Source organism: Salvia splendens, chromosome 13, assembly GCF_004379255.2.
Source record: "Salvia splendens isolate huo1 chromosome 13, SspV2, whole genome shotgun sequence".
Lineage (NCBI taxonomy): Eukaryota > Viridiplantae > Streptophyta > Magnoliopsida > Lamiales > Lamiaceae > Salvia > Salvia splendens.
In genome coordinates, this window is record NC_056044.1 from 2,396,362 (window position 1) to 2,419,678 (window position 23,317).

At 37.1% G+C, this 23,317-nt stretch overlaps 2 protein-coding genes and 1 non-coding gene across 3 annotated transcripts; 1 reads left to right on the forward strand and 2 right to left on the reverse strand.

Annotated features, from left to right (window-relative positions):
* Nucleotides 1–219: 219 nt before the first annotated feature.
* LOC121762575 (non-structural maintenance of chromosomes element 1 homolog) lies at nucleotides 220–3,542 on the reverse strand. Its single transcript, XM_042158492.1, has 6 exons — nucleotides 3,339–3,542; nucleotides 2,772–2,980; nucleotides 1,916–1,996; nucleotides 1,301–1,540; nucleotides 797–874; nucleotides 220–705 (listed from the first exon to the last, which is right to left on the reverse strand). Exons 1-6 carry the CDS (start codon nucleotides 3,451–3,453, stop codon nucleotides 460–462), a joined length of 969 nt encoding a protein of 322 aa, XP_042014426.1. The 5' UTR covers nucleotides 3,454–3,542; the 3' UTR covers nucleotides 220–459.
* Nucleotides 3,543–3,827: 285 nt separating this feature from the next.
* On the reverse strand, nucleotides 3,828–3,900 carry TRNAA-UGC. The gene has a single exon. It is a non-coding gene; the product is annotated as a tRNA-Ala (tRNA).
* A 2,900-nt stretch (nucleotides 3,901–6,800) lies between these two features.
* On the forward strand, nucleotides 6,801–22,457 carry LOC121762572 (DNA-directed RNA polymerase I subunit 2-like). The gene is made up of 27 exons (XM_042158488.1): nucleotides 6,801–7,215; nucleotides 7,436–7,515; nucleotides 7,600–7,719; nucleotides 11,676–11,755; nucleotides 11,838–11,901; nucleotides 11,985–12,055; nucleotides 12,517–12,594; nucleotides 12,670–12,715; nucleotides 13,409–13,589; nucleotides 13,669–13,721; nucleotides 13,904–13,977; nucleotides 14,119–14,236; nucleotides 15,235–15,322; nucleotides 15,783–15,898; nucleotides 16,759–16,886; nucleotides 17,002–17,081; nucleotides 17,414–17,652; nucleotides 17,837–18,001; nucleotides 18,146–18,310; nucleotides 18,394–18,468; nucleotides 19,445–19,548; nucleotides 19,622–19,697; nucleotides 20,552–20,680; nucleotides 20,760–20,900; nucleotides 21,130–21,342; nucleotides 21,427–21,675; nucleotides 21,764–22,457. Exons 1-27 carry the CDS (start codon nucleotides 6,999–7,001, stop codon nucleotides 22,166–22,168), a joined length of 3,555 nt encoding a protein of 1,184 aa, XP_042014422.1. The 5' UTR covers nucleotides 6,801–6,998; the 3' UTR covers nucleotides 22,169–22,457.
* Nucleotides 22,458–23,317: the final 860 nt, after the last annotated feature.

Genomic DNA, 23,317 nt, shown 5'->3' on the forward strand with positions numbered 1-23,317 from the left:
TAGGGAGTGGAGTACATGAACTTACAGTTAACAAAATTTAAAGACTACTATTTCATCAAATAGATTGCTAATAGTCTTCTAATTAATTCCCTTACTTTAATTTCAATTGATTTTAACATTGAAGAAGAAAACAAGTTTGTAGAGACTTCAGCCAACCTCGTGTTGTTAATTACTAGTACTACTTAATTTGTAAAAAGTTGTATTTTACCAGCTAAGAGATGCAATCTTCAATGATACTTGACAGGCTCTAGAAGCGAAGTTCGCTGATGATCTACATGAAACTCGAGGCGCCAGTTCAAGCTAGTCAAATGGGTCGGGCCGAACGAAATCTACCGTACTACCATTTACAGGCTTCAAAAGGAAATAAAACATTTACAGTAATAGGCTGTATTAACTTTCAGCACCACACAGATCTAGTTCTATCTGTGGAAAGTAGTCACAAAATAGGCAGCATCGTCTTCATTCACCAGCACTGAGCCGAGCAGAGCTTCTAGTAGCTCTCTTTGGTTTCGACATAGGAGGAGAATCATCTCCTGTGGTGTCAATGCCAGCACTAGCTTCCGGGTGTGGTCTACGTCTCCTCTTTCTAGAAGATTCTGCACGCCTCTGAGAAGAACCATTTGCATTACTTATTTCTTCTCTGAGCTCTTCTTTAACTGTTGAGCCTTGCAACTGCGTGCCACAACCCGAGCAAACTCTTTCGACCTGAAAAGCATCGTTCATACATTAATTCACACCTCAGCAAAAATATTGTTGATGCAAATGTAGTAAGTAGGAGTACAAGATATTTTGGTACCCTTTGTCCAGAGAATTTCTTTTGCAGGCAGTAGGAATGAAGTCGGACGTTACAAGCTTCATTTGGGCAAAGTTGAGCCTGCTCATGATAAACAGTGCGGGGATATCATTTTCAAATGCAAAAGCAAGTGTATAATTTGGTAAGATTGGTTCTCTAGACTTTGTGATTAATTCGCTAATAGTTGTTACACGGAGTGTTGGTGTCTAATATGACAAGTTCTGACCTTCCAAAGAGAACATATCAGCCCACATAATAGATGTCTCTTGCTGAGTTTCTGTAAATCTTAGCATACCAATGATTGGTCTCCCAGAAAGGAAAAATGATGATTTATGATGTTTATGAACAAATGCATAGTTTGTTTAACAATAATAGTTCAAAATAGCTAAAGTGATTTATATGTATCCAACATTTATGTAAACTATGAAACAGAAGACATCTGCATAGTGATCCAAAATTTTAAGTGCATGATAAAAATGGAGGAAGAATAGATGTGAATTAGGGTACCTTGATGGCAGCCTCATTGCAAACTTCACATGCAGGAACCTCATTAGTCCGAAACCAACTACGCAGATCTAGAAATGATCTGACTCCAATACCAATTTTTCCTTCTGGCATTGAGCAAAGCCACTGGTCATTCACTAGTTGATCTAAAGTTTTTTCCTTTTGTGACATGGAGAAATTCTTAAATGCAGGGGGGATCTGGCTAGCACCTCCCTGAGATTGGGAATCGGTTGCCCCATGAACCTGCAGTTATACAAGAAATTGCCAATAGATGGTACTTATATTTAAAAAACTAATTACGGGAAAAACATAATTAAATAAATTACGATATTATTCAGAATCTTGTTCTGAGTTCAATCCCAGATGTATACATGATGTAATCATATTCATCCAGTCAATTGATGAGGAAGCAAGGTTTCTATATTTCAATATTTATTTGAAAATTAAACTAACATCACCCTATATCTTCCACTTCGCTCTCCTGCTCTAATTGTAATCATATTTCAACAAACAATTAACAAATACTTGGAACAAGAACAGGGATGGCTGACAGGAACTTGCTCCTCAAGATATCAAGTCATCCTTATAACAAAAAAGGGTAGGCGTCAAGCCACAAACCTGTGTTTCTAGCCTTATGTATAGAGCAGCTGTATTGAAAATGCAGCCTTCACCTTGAGCATCATGTATAATAGCTTCAACCTAATATCAATTTCCAATAAAAGCCAAGCACGACACAAAGGAAAATGCTCAATTTCATTGTAGGTATGCAAATTTAGCATATATGAATATATAGTAAAATATGTTGCAGATATAAAGAGCCAATTCACAAACATAGGAAATTCATATTATAGCATCATCCACCTAATATTCTAAGGTAACTATGAAATAATAAATCCATCAGAAGCAGAAAAGATTCGAAGTTGTAGCTTTTATCACAAGTTTAATAGTACATGATTCGAAATTGTTTTTCATGGTTGGTGGTTCACTGCAACAAATCACAGGCACATATGTCGGCTATAACAAAGTAACTAAACTTGCTTCACTTATGTAAAAGGCCATTATCATTAATATTGTTATGTACATCCTCATCTAATACCTACAAGGAAAATATATCCCATATTCTATCAGGGCTCAAGGATATGATTTGTCTATGTCTGATAAACGTGGGGTGAGTGTTAATGCCGCCATCTTATATGACACACAAACTATTCCACAATAGGAAAAGAGATCAAATAAAGTATAATTGTCCAGCCCATCAACAGCAAATTCTCATAAGAAAATGTGCACCGCAATCCTCCCTGCTTTCTCGAATACTAATATCTAGTCACTTTGTCATATCCCTTACTTCTATTTTATGATCCTTAATTTGCAAGCCTCGATAGAACAAATTACAGCTGAATGTCCATACAAGCTGAATGTCCATACAGTATTCCGAAAGCATGAACAAGGAAACGCAAAACAAAAAGAAGCTTACAATGCCTCTGTAGAAAGCAATCTGAGGAACTGTGTACTTTGTCCCAAGCTTGGACTGGTCATCCTCGACATTGTTGACAATGCCGTAATACACATGGCCATCATATTGGTTCCGGCATGCCCGCAGTTCTAACTGAACAAAGCTTAACTCTGCATTTATCTTCCTGAGAAACTCATTGAACAGTTTCCGCTCTTGTTGCTGCCGTAACCCTAACAACAACATAAGATGAAATTTTTTACTATTCTGAAATTCAAGTCTGAAGGTAAACATATTCCACCAAATCAATCTAGTTTTAGAAAGAATGCAATGCACCAAATCATTCAATGTAAAATGAAAATATATCAGCAGGTTCATAAACAAGCGGCAAACTTGCACTAACAGGAAAGTGTAATTCAGCATACCGATACGAAATTCTTACACAGAGTACAATTTAAAAAAAAAAAAAAAAGATTCCGAAACCCTAGGAAAATACTTCTTCAAGTTTATCATCAATCACGGTGTAATATTCGAGAGAGAGAGCTGAATCTAACAAAATAATAAGCGAAGAAAATACTCCACATATTTAACCTGAATTTTTCACAGTGAGTTGCGAGAAAATAGATAAGAAGTCGTCTTCCTTGAGCGGGCCTCGCGACAGCAGCGACTGTATTAGGGTGTGGTGCCGCCAACTCAGCGGCGCCATTTTTCTTTAACGATGAGAACAGAAATGGCTTCTTCTCCTTGTCGCTGAGGAAATTGGAAGACAGATATTTCACTTGCAGAGAATTGTTTTATTTTTAATACTAAGATGCGTGATTAAAATATATGGAGTATTAATAATTTTGTTATTTTTAAGTTAAATTCAAATTCATAATTTTACAAAATTGAAATTCAAACAATCAAATAACTTTAATCATTGCAGTCATGATAAAATATTAGTAGTATTATGACTATCACTGAATTTCGAATTGGCGGGAAAATGTTAGTGCGTACATTTTCTAGATCAACATTATTGACAAAAGAATATTTAAAAATCAATTGTAGAATATGAATATAGAATTTACAACTTTCAAAATTTGGAGATGCGGGGGATCGAACCCCGTGCCTCTCGCATGCAAAGCGAGCGCTCTACCATTTGAGCTACATCCCCTTTGATTTTGTTAGCAGAAATTATAGTTAAATAGTAGGATAGCAAGCTTATTTTACAAGATTATCAATATGAGTAATTTTTCATTTACCTTGACTCGAACCTCAGCTTATTGAATAAAAGGAATATTTTATAATTATCATGTAATTTCAGCCTCTTATTACTTTAAAAAAATAAAAAATAATCGTTAGTTATAACAACGTTAATTAATTTTCTCATTACATTGAAAGCCGGTTTAATTTGTTATTTAATTTGAGGTAAGTATATCAAAGAGGCAGGTAAATAAATGCTCGATCGATGGTAATCAATCTTCTACCAACATAGACGACTACTCTATATAATTGATACGGAAACTAAATATTTTTTTTAATTTACTTTACTAACAAACTAATGCAACGCCGTTTGGTAACATATTTTACTCCAATAATTTCCATAAACTGTCTTTTGATTAAGTTTGGCATATTGCCTTAAAACTTATTAGACCAAAAACATTTATTTAATAATACATCAAATTATGCATATTCATAAACATGTTAATTTTTGTGCCAAGGTTATATATAGTCTCAAATTTCAATTTCTACCTCACCCTAATTTTGAAAGGTGTATTACAACTTAAAACCCTAATACAATGAGGGTTTATTCCATCATGCTTTTCATCACCATGGTTTCACTAATATTCCACCCCTCACATTCATCCCCCGGCTACGGTTTTCCGCCGCCGCTGCCGCCTGTCATGGGCAGAGGCTGTGAACCACCGCCTATGCAAGCTCTAAATCCGCCGATGCCGCCGAATAAGTGGTACTGGTGCTACTGCCACCGGTGCTCGTGGGGTACAAGTCTCAAAGCCTCTTCAACTTTAATGGTGGGATCAGTTTTTCTAGCATTACTTAATTATTAAATAGAATTAATTTAAGTAGTTAACTGGATTAGCAATAACTAATTGCTAACTAGGTTTTGATTTATTATGTCAGTTTCTTCCTTGAACACTTTTGATTTTTCTATTGGATAATCTAGTGTCAATTGCTACTTTGCAATCTTACTTACAAAATATAAATTTGTGTCACTTTGTTTTTAACTTAATATGCTCAATTATGAATTTTAATACTATCATAAATTTCGGAGTTGTTGTTTGTATTTCTGCATATTATAATCTCATGTCAATTGCTACTTAGTTAGATTATTTTTTTTCTTCTTTCTAGTATATAGTATTTTCAGAAAAACCATCTATCACTGCAAACTGGTTGACAAAGAACTAGGGCAAATTAAATCCCTTTCACAATTATCAAACATGATACACACTTCATAAATGGAGCTTCTAAAATAAAGATTTAGAAATAAAATGGAGACTATTTCAAATGGATGTGCCACACTCAGAAACTGCAAATAATTTTGTGAGATACTCTTACTGTTGTTTAGCGTCTTGTAAGGAGAAAAAAAGTAATTGGAATGAAGATCAAAGAAAAAATGTAATTGGTTGTATCGTATTACTACTAATTTACTCTTTTCAAGAGAACAATGTAACATCTTTTGTGTAATAATAAAAAGAAAAATATGACATGATGAAATTTAACTAAGAATTTACCAAGCGAAGTCCACGTAGATCTCAAGTGCTAGGTCCCGAGACTGTTACATCATTTTATTAATTTATTCTTATATTAATACAAATTATGAGTTTCTTTTGTTATAGTAGATGAATTTGGTAATAATAAAGTCCTTGTTAACAATTTACAATAAAAATTTCAAAACATTATTATAATTCTCGTATATAAAAATAAGATAGCAAAAAAAAATACTACTACTACATATCCAAGATCAGGTCCAAATAAAATATCAATAATCTTTTATTTTGAATGAATCTTTATAAGTTTAGATTTGGCGGAATATACCTCCAGCTCGAAGGGAGGTGGGGTCGGCTGACCCCGCCACCACCCCCGACCCCACGGCCTCCAGAATTATGCCCTTGATTTGGTGCATCGCCATGGTTTATGATTGTCGTCGCCCAAATTTTTTTGCATGCTCTTTGAATCGGTGAGAATGAGAAACATAAAATTGGGGAAAGAAAACTTAAGTTGTGCTTGGCCATGTACAATTAATTAATCCTTGTGTCTCCTATTAATTGGCACTATTTTTTTGCTTGTTTCACGAGAATATACACTTTGTGTTGAGCATGAGGTTTAATGCATAATTAAAAAAAGTAGAAGAGAGATAAAAAGAAAAAGTAATTAAAGTAAAGAATAAGCACCACCTCAAGTGGAAGATAGGTGAAAAAGGACTAATTATCTTTAAATTTCAGCATGTTTCAAAAATAAATCAATACTCTAGTATTACTGAATATCATGCTCTACAGCAAACTAAAAAGGAGAGTTAGACGTGCCGACGGTTCCGGAACCGGCGGTTCCGGTTTTGGAAATTGCCGAACCAGAACCGAACAACGAGGATGTTTCACGGTTTTCGGTTCCAAATCGACGGTTTTCCGATAATTTTTCACGATTCCGAATCGCCGACTCGCCAATTTTCGTTGGTTTTTTGTAGTCCAGGCCCGGTTTCACGGTTTTCAGGTGTTTTTTTGCGGTTCCAGCACGAGTTCGGTGTGAAAATTTTTGAACCCGAACCGAACCACGGTTCTAAAATCAACGGTTTTGGTTCGAGTAAATTCTCATGGTTACGGTTTTACAGCTAACCGCCGGAACCGTAAACCTAGGGCACCACTAAAGAGAGTATCGATTTTATATGTATATCATATTATTTAAAGTAAACAAAATTAGAAAAAAAAAATTTCTCGAGACTATTTTCTGTGAGCATTATTTATAATCATTCGTTCATGTATAGAGGTAAAACAACAATATAAAAAATAAAATAAATACAAATAGAGTAAAATAAATACGAAATACTACAAACCTATATTACTGGAGAACTGCTCTCCAGCGCCTCCTCTCCAACGGCGTTAAACCCTCACAAATTCTCCATCGCCTCCTTCTCTCCTTCTCCCTCGCAAATTGCTCTCCGGCGCCGGACTTCTCCAACTCCGCCCACGCCTCTATCTCTCCCCCCTCCTTCTCCATCCAAAATATTTCAAACTTGAAGCTCCTCCAACGCCGCCAATGGGTGCGAGCACGGGAGTTAACGAAGAAGAGAAGGTCGTAAAATCGGCAAGGCGGCCGCACCTGGCGGAGGAGAAGGACTATGAAGCTCTACGCGAGATTTTCCGCCACCATATTGAATCATTCGACCATATGCTAGACAACGCCCTCTATGCCATGATGCAGAACGTCAAACCCGTCGAAGTCCTCGATCCTGCAACCAAGCTCAAGCTTAGAAATATCCTTGTGATTGATTTATAATCAAATTCCGTTGAATTTTAGTTGAGTTTCAAGTTTGGGATTGATTTTTGGTTGCTTTTTCTTTTCTATGATTAAATATGACATAAAAATTGTAGCTTGAGGTGGAAAATTGTTTTCTTGGTCATGTTTTGAGCTTACTATGCTTTGCTATAGTTCAAGTTTTGATCCTTATTGGTTGATTCTTAACCCCGACATACTTTGGCTCTCCGATCCGGAAATATTTGAACCTCAAAAGGAGTTTTCCAGGGCTATGACAGATCCATTATATCCTTTTGAGGTATGCATCGTTACGCTTTGGTATCTATATCCAATCAAACCCTATGCCAGAGGCTAATGCTATATCTGTGTGTGGCTGGAGCAGTGTAGGCAAGCAAAACTCTCGTATTCTGGGACATTCATGGCGTATTTAAATTTTCAGTACGGTGATGGAGGAGTCATAAGAGATAAAATTAGTCTTGGGCAGTTTCCTATCATGTTAAAGGTAATTGATATGATAACTTGATGCCCAATCTTAAATTGGGGATGTTTCATATTTGTTAAGCTCTATATTATAACTTGAGTTTACAGTAAAATTATCTTTTGTTTTTAACTAGTATTGATCCTTATTTGACAAATACTCTTAGAAGAGAGAAACTCTATGTAGTAGTACCTTGTTTGACCATACTTGTAGAAGTTGTCGATACAAATTATGGTTTGAATAGTAGTACTCCCCCAATCCTCTAAAATTAGAGACTTTATGAAAGAGATGATTTAAACAGAGAGTAATAAAAATAGGTGATTATCTCTAAGATATAGTGTGATACTCCTTAAGAGCAAGGCATGTAAATTGGTTTGATCTCTAGGTGTGATCTCTCATTGAATTTGTTGGGATTTGCACGCACACAAGGCTTTCACACACTCAAGAAGATCACACACACACTCACTGTTGTATGAGATCACACAATGCAGAAACACACACACTCACACTTTGAGTATTGAAGATGATAATCTTGGAGAGAAACTGGAAAACTCTTTATTGATTAAACTACTCTTGTTCATTCTCCGATGTGGGATATGGTTTGCTTCACCACAATCCTCCCCTCAAACCAAGACCACCAGACCAAGACCACATGTCTGTGCCCCATGTTACAGGTCACCAGGTCACCACAAGTCTTGGTCGAGCTCACGCAGAGACATCGGAGAACTTGCAAGCGCAACCCACCGAACCCCGAGCCACACAGGCCCAGCCCCTGAACCAGGGCTCTGATACCACTGTTGGGAATCGGTGATGCACACCCGAACTCCACATTAGTATGATATTGTCCGCTTTGGGCAAATCCCTCACGGTTTTGCTCTTGGGGTACTCCCCAAAAGGCCTCATACTAATGGAGTTGGGATAGCCCATTTATATGCTTGCAACTCTTGTTCATTCTCCGATGTGGGATATGGTTTGCTTCACCACAATCCTCCCCTCAAACCAAGACCACCAGACCAAGACCACATGTCTGTGCCTTGAATCTGATTCTGTCTTTATCAGTGGTCTCTACCTTCTTTTTAAACAACCACTTGCAACTGATCAGCTTCCTCTCCTTTCCATCTGTATTCAGCTTGGATTTGTCCACCAAAATCCAGGTTTTGTTCTTGAGTAAAGACTCTATTTCTTCATTCATGGCCTCTATCCATCTCTCTCTGTCTTTGCTTCTCATGGCCTCTTTATAGGTGAGAGGATCAGCAATATCAATACTCTCAGCAGCACACAGTGCATAATAGACCATATCTGCAAATTTCTCAGGAGGCTTTGCATTTCTCCTTCCCCTATCTCTTGCAATCTGGTACTCTCTGGTAGGATCTGCTGTGGACTCATCATTTCTTCTACCTTGAGCTGGAGCACCATCACTCTCTGGATCAGGTTCATTTTCTGAGTCAGTGACTCCACCTGCTCCTAGGCCAACTCCCATAGGCTCCACCTTGAAGAAATCACTCTCAACTTCACTGGAGTCACTGGAGTCCAGCTTATCTTTCAAGTAGGGCATCTGATCTTCCAAGAACACCACATCCCTACTCACCACCACCTTCTGCCTACCAGGCTCAATACACCAGAGCCTATACCCCTTAACACCCCTCTGATATCCCAGCAAGATACATTTCAGAGCCCTAGCTTCAAGCTTACTTTGCCTAGCATGAGCATAGGCTGCACACCCAAACACCTTGTATTTTGAGTAGTCACTATGAGCTCCATACCACATGTAATCAGGAGTTTCAGATTTCAGGGCAGTAGATGGGCATTTATTGATGAGATAGGCTGCTGTATACACCGCCTCTCCCCAGAACCTGCTGCTCAAACCAGAACCAAGAAGCAGGCACCTCACCCTCTCTAGGATAGTCCTATTCATCCTCTCCACAACACCATTTTGCTGGGGATTACCAGGAACAGTACGGTGCCTCTTCATACCCTTCTCTTTGCAAAATATATCAAATTCAGCAGACAAGAATTCCAAGCCATTGTCAGTTCTTAAGCATTTAACACTCCTTCCTTTCTCTAGCTCCACCTCCTTACACCATATCTTGAACTTAGTGAGTGTTTCAGATTTTTCCTTAAGAATATATACCCACAACTTCCTTGTATAGTCATCAATGATAGCTAGATAATACTTTCCTCCACCAATTGAACACACCGGTGAAGGCCCCCAAAGATCACTATGTATGTAGTCTAAAGGGGCTGTAGAAGAGTGAATACCTGTAGGATAGGGTGCCTTCTTTGCTTTTCCAAGTATACATTGCTCACAGGGGTCCATATTGTTGAAATCTCCAGAGATCAGGCCCTTCTTGATGAGTTCTTTCAGGCTTCCTTCTGCTGGATGGCCCAGCCTCTTGTGCCATAGCATTAGGGAATCATCTGACACAGCATTGCTTTCTCCATCAACAGCCTTAGCCTTCAAATAATAGAGAATATGCTCTCTGTCAGCCTCCATCATCACTGCATCTCCAGATTTCACAAACAATTTTCCTTGACTCATTAATATAGTGAACCCCCTCTGCTCCAGCATTCCCAATGAGATGAGGTTCCTCTTCACTTCTGGAATATACCTCACCCCAGTCAGGATCTTCACAGAGCCATCTTGTAGGCTTAGCTTCACCTTCCCTATCCCTTTTATCTGACAAGTATGATTATTTCCAAGAACAACCGTACCCGATGCTTCTTGAAGATCATGAAACCAGCTTCTATTGGGGCACATATGGAAGCTGCACCCCGAGTCCATTATCCACCTGTGACTGACCCCACTGTCACTAATATTCATAAGTTGAGCCGGGGGATCAGCACTCTCCACACAATCAGATTGGTTGTGTCCCTCAGAGGCCATCTTTCTCTTCCATGCATGACAATCTTTCTTCAAATGTCCAGGTTTCTTGCACCAATAGCAAGCTCTGGTTTCCTTCTGAGCATCAGAACTTGAGGGTTTAGGGCCCTCAAACTTCTTCTTGAAGTTCTGCTTCTTGAACTTCTTCACATTCAAGGCCTCTGCAGCTTGAACATTGGAGCTTGCAGAGCCTCTGTTGGTTGTCTTCTGGAGTTCTTTGGCCATCAAGGCTGAATAGACTTCTGCATAGGTGATAGGTTTATCTCTTCCATAGATAATTGCATCACTTAACTGGTCATACGAGCTAGGCAAGGCATTCAATGTGAGAATGGCCTTATCCTCATCTGAAATCTTGACATCAACAGATCCCAGGTCATCAATGATCTTGTTGAACTCCTCTAGCTGCTCAATGATGGACCTATCTCCAGAAAAACTATAGGCATACAGCCTCTTCTTGAGATACAGCCGGTTAGCCAAGGATTTGGCCAAGTAAACTTCATCCAACTTGTCCAAGATCTCCACCGCAGTCTTGGCTTCTTGAACATCCCTCAAGACCTTATCTCCAAGGCACAGAATCACTGCAGAATGTGCCTTGAGCTGCATCTCCTCCATCTTTGCCTGAGCTTTATCATCAAGCACTGGAGCCTTTCCTTTCTCCTCTGGTTTTGCAAGAACTGCGGCCAAGCCTTGTTGAATCAAAACCGCCTTCATCTTCATCTTCCACAGGCTATAATCATTCTTGCCTGTGAACTTTTCTGCATCAAGCCTTGCTGCCATCTCTGAAACCGTTTGATCCTCTGCAAATCAGCTTCAATATCCCTTCCCACAGACGGCGCCACTTGTTGGGATTTGCACGCACACAAGGCTTTCACACACTCAAGAAGATCACACACACACTCACTGTTGTATGAGATCACACAATGCAGAAACACACACACTCACACTTTGAGTATTGAAGATGATAATCTTGGAGAGAAACTGGAAAACTCTTTATTGATTAAACTACTCTTGTTCATTCTCCGATGTGGGATATGGTTTGCTTCACCACAGAATTTGTTAACGCTTCTAAACTTGACACAACACTTTTGCTTTTGTGTAGTCCAAAAAATGTCATCTTAGGGCGGCAGAAACTCCCAAGGAATTGGTTTCACTCAAAGAAGAGCCGTCAGAAATGGGAGGGTGAGTATGTTGCCCCTTTAAATGAATCTTTAAGTTCTGGACATTATGTAACCTCCTTACCGTATGATTGTGTTTTCTTCAGATACTTTATCCTGAATGGACATGAGAGAGTTATTCGTCTTGTGGTACTCCCAAAGAGAAATTATGTAAGTAAAATCTTCCTATCCCCTAAGTGTACGTTGCTGTAGAACTTTTTATTGTCTATTCACCTTCTTGTAATCTTACATAGCCAACGAGCATGGTGCGGAATTCTTTTCGTGAACGGCGTGAAGGTTATACAGATAAAGCAGTAGTCATAAGGTTCTTTCCTTTCTATCTCACTGTTTTAATTTGTTATTGCTTCAAGGTGCATATTTAGGAATCTGATTTAGTAGATGTAGTGGGGTTTTGTATGATGCTTTGCTTTGCCATTTTTTGTTCTTTCCCTTTCTATCGACCATCATATATGTCAGATCTTGATGCTTAAAATTTGTGTAGCTTTTAGTCGACAGCCTCATTGGTCTATCTCATGGTTATATTTGGTTGTGGTAGGCATGTTATGAGCTTTTATTATGCCAAATGAAAAAAGGTAATACCCGTTTGGGTTCCATCTTATCTGGGTACGGTACATACATGCTCACTGTTGTTCTTCAAATTCACACGCTCATTGTTTTTCTAAACTTCTATGAAGACTCCCTGATACTTTTCCAGTCGCAAATCTATTCCCCTATGTATAGTTCTTTTGAACTCTGATATTTTTTGGTATTCTTTATAACGTTCAGATGTGTTAGAGAAGACCAGTCTGCTGTGTCAGTTAAACTATACTACCTTAATAGTGGGAGTGCAAGGCTTGGGTTCTGGTGAGAACTTTAGTACTTAGTGGAATTTTCTCATATGGTGAAATTATGAAAGTCTAACGCTCTTTTATTTGCTAGGATACAAGGGAGGGAGTATTTGCTTCCTGTTGGAATCATATTAAAGGTAATGTGCATTTCTCTGATTTACTCTTGAAGTTTCACTGTACCTGTCGTTTTATGTGTTACAAATAAGTTTAAACTTATACATGTCTTTGGTTTTCTATTCATTGGTGGATAACTTTCAGCTCGTACTGTTTGTAAATGATTGACTAATGACTATGAAGTAATTTGGTAAAGAATCATTTTATTGATTATCATTTCTGCAGTATGGTGGTCAACTGGTCATTTTAGATTGAATGGAATAAAAGAATCATTTGAATAAATTTTGTTTCTGATTTAGATAAATATTGGATTTGTAACTTTAAATGAGAGAGCTTTCTCATAATGCTTGCCATGACTCATCCCTATGCACTCTGCACTATGTTCAGTACGAAGTTATGATTCCTGTCCTAAGGTTGAAAATCAACTATTGATTTGGCTTTTGTGCAAGCTATGATACTTCTATAGGCTAGTTTAGGAAATCAGAGACTGGGTAAAAGGATAATGGATTAGTGTAGGAACACTGCGGGAGCGAAATTAGGGTGCAATGCAAGACGATTAATAGTTAGGCCAGATGTAAATTGTTGTAATTGTTATAAAATTATTAAAGCACGAGATCTGTTAGTTAGTATTAACACATGGTCTCGGAGGCTCTTGGAAAGTTTATTGGCAAATCGTTGCTACTGCTTCTGTTTTCCTCTCATTCTGCTCTGTGTAGGCTCTGACAGAGACGACTGATCATGAAATCTATGTGAGTTTAACATCCAGCTACAATGAAAAGTATGATCGAGGAAAGGGATCTGTTGGCACTCAACTCATTGGTGAAAGAGCAAAAATTATTTTGGATGAGCTTCAGCATTTCTCTCTCTATACTCGCACTCAGTGTATACAACATATTGGTACTGAGCCATAATTACACTCTGTTTGCATTCCACATGAGCTTATTGCATTTGTGTTCTAAGGCTTTTGTATTACTAGGTGAGCATTTCCAGGCTGTTATGATGAGACTGGAAAAACAAAGCTACTCTGATGTAAGTTCATGTCTTCTATGGCAATTGTTTTTACTGCTCTCACTAAAGGATATAAAGTAGATCAAATTACATATCTCATGCAATGAAACCTTTCATATTAGACTCGGAAATCATGTATCCGAATGTGCTATCAAGCTGCTCGCACCCTTCTGCTCTCAGTTGTGTCTGCCTTGGTTTTGCAGGTTGCTGATACTGTGTTAAGAGATTACATATTTGTCCATCTAGATGACAATATTGACAAGTTCAATCTACTCATGTTAGTGTCTCTTTTTTTCTGCCTCGTTCTAGTTTTTCGCCTAGACAGATTTTTTTAGATTATCTGCTGTTTTGTTTTTACTTATTCCATATTTATATTGACTCACATGACATTTTCTTGCTGATTTAGTTTTCAATTTAGTTTAATGCTGCAGAAATTGTTTTCTCTGGTAGACCAGACATCAGTACCGGACAATCCTGATTCTTTACAACATCATGAGGTTCTACTACCTGGCCACCTAATAACTATTTATCTCAAGGTAAAAGCTCTGGTTTTTAGTACCCATGGAGACATTTTTTTCTTGATAAATTCAATATCCATCTGGTTTAGGATCTGTATAAACTGTTTTACTCCATCCTTAAGGTCCTTTCTATGTAATTGTTGACGTATCACTGGTTATATAGGACCCACATGTTACAATTCCAACTGTAAAAACTAAAAAGAGGACTATTATCATAATATCATTTCTCAGAGAAAGAATGTGTGGAACTGGTCTGTGAATCGAATTGTCATGGATGCCATAGTAGTACTTCTAGTATGATCGAGGAACTGTTCTCGGAAGTATTCATGTTCACTCATAAACTTCCATTTCACATGTGCCTTGAGTTGCGAACCTGTTGCAGACTAGTTATGCTCCTTTTTAAGGATGAGCAGACAACCCTGATAAGGAAAACAGCATAAAATAAATCCCTTGTTTTTATCCTCTATTGATTCTGTAATTAATACGGAGTATAACTTTAATTGAGTTGTAATTGGTACTCCCTACGTCCCGCTGAAGATGACCCACATTCCTTTTTGGTTTGTCTCAACCAAGATGACCCATTACTAAATATGGGAACACCTATAGCCTACTTTATTCCCTCTATCTTTCTTTACTCTCTCCACTTTACACACAAAATAAAACTGCATAAAATCCCGTGCTGACAAGGAAGGGGTCATCTTCCCTGGGACGGAGGGAGTACTAGGCAAGTACCCTGGAATTGTAATTTTGCCACTGCCTTTATTTTCTAAGAAGCTTTGTGTTGGTAATATGTAACTGTTTTGTTATCCTCTTCATTTTTCTAAACAGTTGGTTAAATTGTCCTTGAAGCAGTGGTTTGTGTTTTATTACCTAATTGGCTTATTTGCTGTATCATTATAAAGAAATTTCATCAACTATCTCAGAGAATATTTGTTCTGTTGATTTCTCTAGCATCTTTCTGGTGTCCTAGTTTTTCTTTGGGTAATGTAGCTCATTATTTATCGTAATTTGTACAGGAAAAATTACAAGATTGGTTACTGAGGGCAAAACGATTACTACAAGATGAAGTCGACAAAGACAACAAAATTTTTGAATTAAGCAGTGGTATGCTACACTTCCCATAGAATATAGCTTGGTGTCCTTTTGATTTTGTTGTGTGGTATCTGTGGTTTTATAGATATGTAGCAATACATTTATACAGATGATAAAACTTCCTTGTAGGCTTTCTAGAAGGTGTAAATTGCCAGATAAATCATGGTCTTTGACCAATTTTGCAAATTCAACATGGATGATAGATTTGCTACAAACAATTAGTAAACTTTACGGGAATAAAATGGATAATAGATTTGCTAAGAATAAAGTGGTGATGATGTCATTGTACTGTTTTGAAACTTCCGTGTAATATGCTGATCAGTAAAAAATTGTCAGTAATTATGTGGAAGTTATCTGCTATTGTCATTTGAACTGTTATGGAGTCTTGTGCTCAGAGCTTGAGGATATATTAAGAATTGTAAGATATCTTGTTGTCCTGACATTTTATGTGCTTTGAATATGTTAATGGCAGTGACAGATGCTAGGAAAGTCATTGATAAAAGTGGTCCGAAGCAAATTGGGGCAGCTATTGAAAATTTGCTGAAGACTGGAAGGTTAAACACACAATCAGGTCTAGATTTACAGCAGGTACAGAAGTAACAGGACTCGCCTTCATTATTGTATTAAGTTGCAGCTTATGCACATTAAAAACATTTGGAATTTAGTCATATACCATTTCATCTAAAAATATATCTTGTGATTGTTATTTGAGTATCATATTGTGTCAATATAAATTTGTAATTTTCCCCTAAATTACTGGAAAAGATAAGCAAACTCTGCTTGTTGAAATAACAGTCTTTCCTTTCAAATGTTTCACACATCACACATGCTGAATATTTATAGATAAATTGGTTTACCATGCCAGATAAGATAAGTACCACATATCTTCGCAATAGAAATGGGGAATAAGATTATTAATTGGTAAGTTGATTGTTTTGATTCGAAAGGATACATGAATAATTTTATTATCTTAAGATTCTTCACTTCATATGTAGTATCTATCAAACTTTTGGTGTTTTTATTATCATAAGCGTGCTAAAAATGTCTTGTGCAATTTCTAGACTATAGAGAGTAAGCACCAAACCATCGTAAAATCACATGGATACATTGTATGCTTTATGGGCCATACTTATCTCTGATATGAACTACTATTACTTAGAACATAGTGTAGAACCTGGAGTATCTCTAACTTCATTAAGCATTACACCAGCCTCTTTTGTCTAAAATTTTGCTTTTGAGGCTGCATTTTTAGATCAGATTATATATCTTTGTTACGTTACATATGGCTTGTGCTGGTGGGAATCACTAATGAAACAAATCCCCGCCCTTCTATTTGACTATGGGGCACTAGATGTCACCTTACTCTGATTATTTGATTGATTCTTGACTCCATGAAACATTACTAATTTTCTGTTGGTCCTTGTTCTATTCTCGGTTGCTACTTGCAGAGAGCTGGGATGACAGTTATGGCTGAGAGATTAAACTATCTGCGTTTCATTTCACACTTTCGAGCTGTTCATCGAGGTGCTGCATTTGCTGGGCTTCGTACAACAAGTGTTCGGAAGTTGTTGCCTGAGTATGCTCTACTACCCTATTACTTGGAGATTCTATGGATATATTTTCTTTGCATGTTCTTCGTATTCTTCATGTCGTTTATCTGTTTCCTACTTAATGATATATGTACGGTGCAGATCTTGGGGCTTTATGTGTCCTGTTCACACACCCGATGGTGAGCCATGTGGGTTACTGAACCATATGACTTCTTCTTGCCGTAAGTACTCACTTTCAATTTATATTTCATCTGGGGGTTAAGAGTTATTCTTTCCACTCAGTGAATTGGAAGGTCAAACATACTGGAATTTGATTACTAGAAGTATATGAAGATTTAATTAGTTCCAGAATTGCCATTACTATGTTTCTAAGAAACTATTCTGTAATGAGTCTAATGACAGTCACAGCAGATAGGAACAAAGACAACCAATCGGCAACAATTTAGAATTTACGATACAAGATTGCTTATGAATGAGTTTTATAGGCTTACTACTTTAGTGATTCTTCTGTGGAAATAAATTGAATGTGATGGCATATATTACTCTTTGGCAGGGTTAACTTCATATTATGATTCAAAAGGGAAATTGAAAGACTTCCTAGAAATCCGGAAGTCAATATCAAAAGTTTTGGTAAGCATTGGAATGACACCAGCATTGCCGAAGCTTCTGCTAGCTGGCCCTCCTGAAGTACTTCCTGTTCTTCTAGATGGTCGTGTAGTGGGTTCTATTGCTTCTAATATAATAGAAAAGGCTGTCTCCCATATGCGGAGCTTAAAGGTAGAAGCTTCAGAGGTGAGTTATTCATAATTTTTCCTGATCTATTTTATTTTTGAATTGCACCATTTTATTCTTTAAAATGTTGCAGATAAATGAAGATCCTGATGTTGATTATGTTCCTTTGAGCGTGGGTTCATAATTTTTCCTGATCTATCTGTTTTATTTTGAATTGACCATTTTATTCTTTAAAATGTTGCAGATACCTGAAGACCTTGAGGTTGGTTATGTTCCTTTAAGCATGGGTGGAGCTTACCCTGGCTTATACCTGTTCACATCTGCATCTAGATTTGTTCGTCCAGTGCAGAATCTCCAAATACCTTCTGAAAAGAGCAATAATATTGAGCTCATAGGTCCCTTTGAGCAGGTGGGTAGAAGCTCTTTGTGACATTGCGTTGCCTGTCTGTATCTCTGTGATACATGAATAGGCTGAAACTTAAATTTTCTTCTTTATCCGCAGTATCCTCTATCAAGATTTTGCAAGCTATAACATGTATGTGTGCTTGTCTAGGTTTACATGGAAATAAGTTGTCCTGATGGAGGAAATGGTGGAAGGAAGGATGTTTTTCCTGCAACTCATGCTGAAATTCATCCAACTGGAATATTGAGTGTTGTTGGAAATCTTACACCTTGGTCTGACCACAATCAGAGTCCTCGTAATATGTACCAGTGCCAGGTTTTTCATCTCTACGAGGATTAATATCTTGCCCTTTCCCCATGCAAAGTTTGCATTTTTAAACTTTTCAATAACTTGAACAGATGGCAAAACAAACAATGGGTTTTTCTTGTCAATCTCTAAACGCTCGAGCTGATCAAAAGCTGTATCATCTTCAGGTTAGCCCTCGTTCTTTCATGCCCTCCAAATTGGTGGCTGTGAATTCTTCCATGTGCTTTCCTGTGATCCTTAGCTTATGAAAGGGTTTTATGTCTTGTATTTGAACATTTTTGGTGATCCTGGTTACATTGAATTCAATTGTATATTAGTTTAATTCTAGAAATAGATGTTTACAAAATGGCTGTTGTGGTTGACCCAACTTTGTTTAGCATAAAATTTGTATATTTTTGGCGCCTCTGAAGTATATATGCATTAGTATAGTAGTTAGCAGAGTGATCAGGTAGCCCATATGCAAGGTCGAGCACTTGAGAGTTTCAGCAACTATGACTCTCAATCCACTTTTATACATAATTCGGAATTCTTCTTTGGCCGGAAAGCGTTTTATAAATTCTGCAATTGGTTTTACTTTCTAGAACTGCTGAGAATGAATTCAAAGAAACTGGAATTGCGATATTAAGATCTTTGCCCTATTATCGTGGTGGTGAATTAGTGTATATAATATAGCTAATGGCTTAAACAAGCAAGAACTCCTTCACAAATGGAAGGACACTTGCATACTCTAATGTGCAGCGGAATTATCATTCTGTCATTCCATCAATCCTAATATTATGGTCCATTAACTAATCAGGAAGTTTTTTCTTTGTATTAATTTCTTACTCTAATGTGGTTTATGCCACATAGTTGGGTTAAATGTTGGGGTATTTTCTCAATCATTCTTTTTTAGGACATGGAATGATGTCTATGGATGTCACACAAAGTTTGGTAGTTTCCCAAATATTTTTATTTTAAGTTGTAATTGAGAAACTTTGTTGAATAACTTGTGCAAGTTAATTTTATTTTATTTTTAATAAATTGAGCCTTCTTGCCTAAGGAGTTCACTTATTTTATATTACTGATGTGGAAGTATGGTTGGTGAAAATGCATCTCAATGCTTAAGTTTCACTTTCTACTGTAATTGTGAGTTCCTTTCTACAGACCCCACAAACACCAATTGTGCGGACACAGACATATGAAAAGTACAATATCGATGATTGTCCACTTGGAACTAATGCAATTGTAGCAGTTTTAGCATATTCCGGGTAAAATATTGTTTCTTCTTTTCCCGGACCACCTATTAGAATATGGTTTCATTTAATTTCTTCTTTATTTCAGATATGACATGGAGGATGCAATGGTTTTAAATAAGTCATCTGTGGATCGTGGCATGTTCCGTGGATACATATACCAGGTCTACCTAGACTTTATCATCTTATTTACTGAAATGCAATATGTTAATATCTTAGTTTGAATAGGATATCTTTTAGAATCACCTACAAAAATGCTTAATAGAGTTCAGAGAACCACTATTTTTCTGTGTTTTGAGAGCATTTAGTTTATCGTTAATCTCTAACAAAGGTAGAGATGGAACAATTGTTTTGTGTAAGTGAGTTGGTTCAGCCGCAGAAAGACATGCCAAAGGTATGAGGCTCAAGCCCACCATGCTGCGACCATTATAGTTTCTGTTTATCTGATCAAATATATAGAAAAGCATGGATGGAAAGAGTTAACAATGTTCAATAGGTTATGGTGTTATTTGAGTAGGTGTCTTTGCCCATAGAAATTAGTTTTGTGTTGTATGGATTTGATGTTTTCTTGTTACTTTCACATGCTAAAATATTTTGAGAATGTAATTTATGTTTAGTCGCGAGGCTCGAGGTTGATTAAACTTTTCGACACTGAATGAGTTACCAAGGCACAATTGTGAAGTAAGATGGAACCAAAGTAAACCCCAGGGCTCTATTAAAAAAAGTGTCAACTTAAAAAGATTATAATGTGTTAATAAATCATCCTTAAAATAAAAAAAATTAAATAGCAATTCATATGAAAGATGAAGGGGTTGCTTCTGTAGTACCACTGCCAATATTCTTTTAGAAATAGTGAATGGTTACTAGTTCATATAGATCTAATGTGTCACACTAAGTCGTTGCTTTAGAAATTGTGCTGCACAAAATTCAGATTGTGTGTGTACTGATGGTGAAGATTGCATAGCACCTTTTAGCTAGGAGGAGTTTGCTGCTGAAATTTACGATAATTTCATTGCAGACAGAAACAGTTGACTTGGCTGAAGATAAGTTCAGGGCAGATCGCTTCCAAAGATCATTTGGGAGAAGCAATGTGGATAAATCAAGTCATCAGTTTATTGACTCTGATGGTCTACCATTTGTTGGGCAGGTAGATAGTGTATAGACGTATTTCCTTTAAGTTTCTCAGCTAGCTAAGTGAATCTTACTTAAGTTTTTTGTAATTTCAGAGCATAGGTCCTGGTGATCCATATTGTAGCGTTTATAACGAAGTTACAAGTTCAGTATCAACTAATAAGTTAAAAGGTTCAGATCACGCATATGTGGACTATGTTGCTGTTGATTCGAAAAACAAAAAACACTTGCAAAAGGTAAGTAGTACACAATTTCGACTTATAAAATATTCTCTGTTTCTTAATATATCTTCAGATAAAGGTTGGGTACATTTTGTTGAAATATCATGTTCAGTTTTTATCTGTAAATTTTAACATATCACTTGTTACTGTTTGGAAATCCTCATATCTGCCTACTAGTAGTATTCCTTATGGTAAGCTTGTACAAGTATTACTCTGATAACTGGTTTGCTCATTCTTTATGCAGGCAAACATTCGTTTTAGGCATCCGAGAAATCCAGTTATTGGTGATAAATTTAGCAGCAGACACGGTCAAAAGGGTGTTTGCTCTCAGCTTTGGCAGGATACTGACATGCCTTTCTCTGGAGCCACCGGAATGAGGCCAGATCTTATCATCAATCCTCACGCATTTCCTTCTCGGATGACAATTGCTATGCTCTTAGAATCAATTGCTGCTAAGGTATGTGCACGTAGTGAGACATCTGATGTTCGATATCAGCAGACTTTGCCTGACTTTAGAGTATGTGATCGCGTGTGGTTGTAGGGAGGCGCCTTGGATGGAAATTTTGTGGATGCTACACCTTTTTCGAGCTCAATGAAGAAGTCTGACGGGTCAGAATCTGACAGTTCACTTATAGATGAGCTTGGTTCGCAATTGGTTAAACGTGGGTTTAATCACCACGGGTTGGAGGTATTGTACAGTGGTGTTTATGGGACAGAGCTGACATGCGAAATATTTATTGGGCCTGTATATTATCAGCGTCTCCGTCACATGGTTTCCGATAAATTTCAGGTACGAAGTTCTCTCTCAGAGCCCAATCAGTTGGGCATTTCCTACTGGCTTGGTTCTCAAATGTCATATCGTATTTGTTTGTTCCCAGGTTCGTTCCACAGGAAAAATTGACCAGGTGACGAGACAACCTATCAAAGGAAGGAAGCGCGGTGGTGGTGTGCGTTTTGGGGAAATGGAACGTGATTCCCTTCTAGCACACGGTGCTGCATACCTCTTACACGATAGGCTCCACAAGAGTTCCGACTATCACATTGCTGACGTGTGCTCCCTCTGCGGAAGCATCCTGACGACATCACTAATCCAGTCGGATCAGAAAAAAGTGCGCGAAATGATTGGTATGAGGCTGCCTAGCAAGGCTCCGAAAAAGGTTACGTGTGTTTCCTGCAAGACTAGTAAGGGCATGGAGACCGTTGCCATGCCTTACGTCTTCAGATATTTAGCTGCGGAATTGGCAGGCATGAACATCAAAATGACTCTCGAACTAAGTAACTGAGCCGGAGCTCGAGTCACAAGTGCTACGGGACAACCTTATGTTTCCCGGAAACAGTATTATTACACAGTTCGATGATGGCAGGAAGACGACGCAGTGTGTAGAATAGATGAGCATTTTTTCCGATTTTGTTTTGGATTCTCAATTCAGTATGTCCTGATCTGTAATGAGGTCCAAATTTTTAGTGAAACATTGTAAACTGAGTTCATTATGTTTAGATTAATTATGACGAATTATCCTTGTATCATTAATTTTTTCTGGTAACATATAAGATTGTTGATCTTGAATGTTATTAGAAAGTCCTTTAGTATTCCTAGTTCGATTACATTCTTAACTTGATATGTTCCAACAGTTTAATGCTGTTATGAGCACGATTTAATAACCCCATTAATTTAATTAAATCAGTAATAAAAATGAATTTTTTTATGATAATTTAGGAGTATAGCTTCTTGATGATTGGATAAAAGATATTCAAGGGATTATTTTATCTCTGTGTGTTTACTAATATTTCATGCCAAAAGATTAATGAATTTTACATTGATTGCTTCTGAATGTTGTATATTTTATTAGAATAATAATATAATACAAACCATGTTTTGCAACAGAAGTTTATAATGTGCATCTTGATAAGTCGTCAACTTTGGGTTGCTTGTCCATTTTGTCTAGATATTAATTAATCTCATGGTACCTCCTACAATCCAAATATAGTAGTATAACATAAGTTACTTGATACATTTTTTTTAATTGACTACAGCAGTGCAATTATGTTGATATCACATTTTGTAATTAATTAATAGTATGAGTATGTTATATGCACTGATGTACATGTGATTGATAATTCAAAATAAAATAATATCAAATCATAGCTTATGTTATCTTCCTGGCTAGTTCCTATATTATACTATAATCTAATAGTAATTCCAACGTGTTTTTCATTTCATTTTTTAAGAATTTGCAAGAATTGGTTAGTGGAAGTAATATTTAATGATGAAAACAGTCAAAAGGGATACATGTCATAACGTGTTTTCCATTTCATTCTTTTAATAAATCTCAGTTTCACTATGATTGGCTTGTAGCATAAATTATTAAACTTGTTAAAAAAAATGATATTTCCCCAACATGCTTTTAGTTTATTTTTTTTAGAATTGTCAA

What these genes read in the sequence shown, in the direction of transcription:
- LOC121762572 (XM_042158488.1), top strand. Translation starts at nt 6,999, where the DNA reads ATGGGTGCGAGCACGGGAGTTAACGAAGAAGAGAAGGTCGTAAAATCG. An exon ending in AACCAAGCTCAAGCTTAGAA is followed by an intron (nt 7,216 to 7,435) that starts ATATCCTTGTGA and finishes ACCCCGACATAC; the next exon opens with TTTGGCTCTCCGATCCGGAA. An exon ending in AAAAACAAAGCTACTCTGAT is followed by an intron (nt 13,722 to 13,903) that starts GTAAGTTCATGT and finishes TTGGTTTTGCAG; the next exon opens with GTTGCTGATACTGTGTTAAG.
- LOC121762575 (XM_042158492.1), bottom strand. Translation starts at nt 3,453, where the DNA reads ATGGCGCCGCTGAGTTGGCGGCACCACACCCTAATACAGTCGCTGCTG. An exon ending in TTGCTTTCTACAGAGGCATT is followed by an intron (nt 1,997 to 2,771) that starts GTAAGCTTCTTT and finishes AATTGATATTAG; the next exon opens with GTTGAAGCTATTATACATGA. An exon ending in AGAAATTCTCTGGACAAAGG is followed by an intron (nt 706 to 796) that starts GTACCAAAATAT and finishes GATGCTTTTCAG; the next exon opens with GTCGAAAGAGTTTGCTCGGG.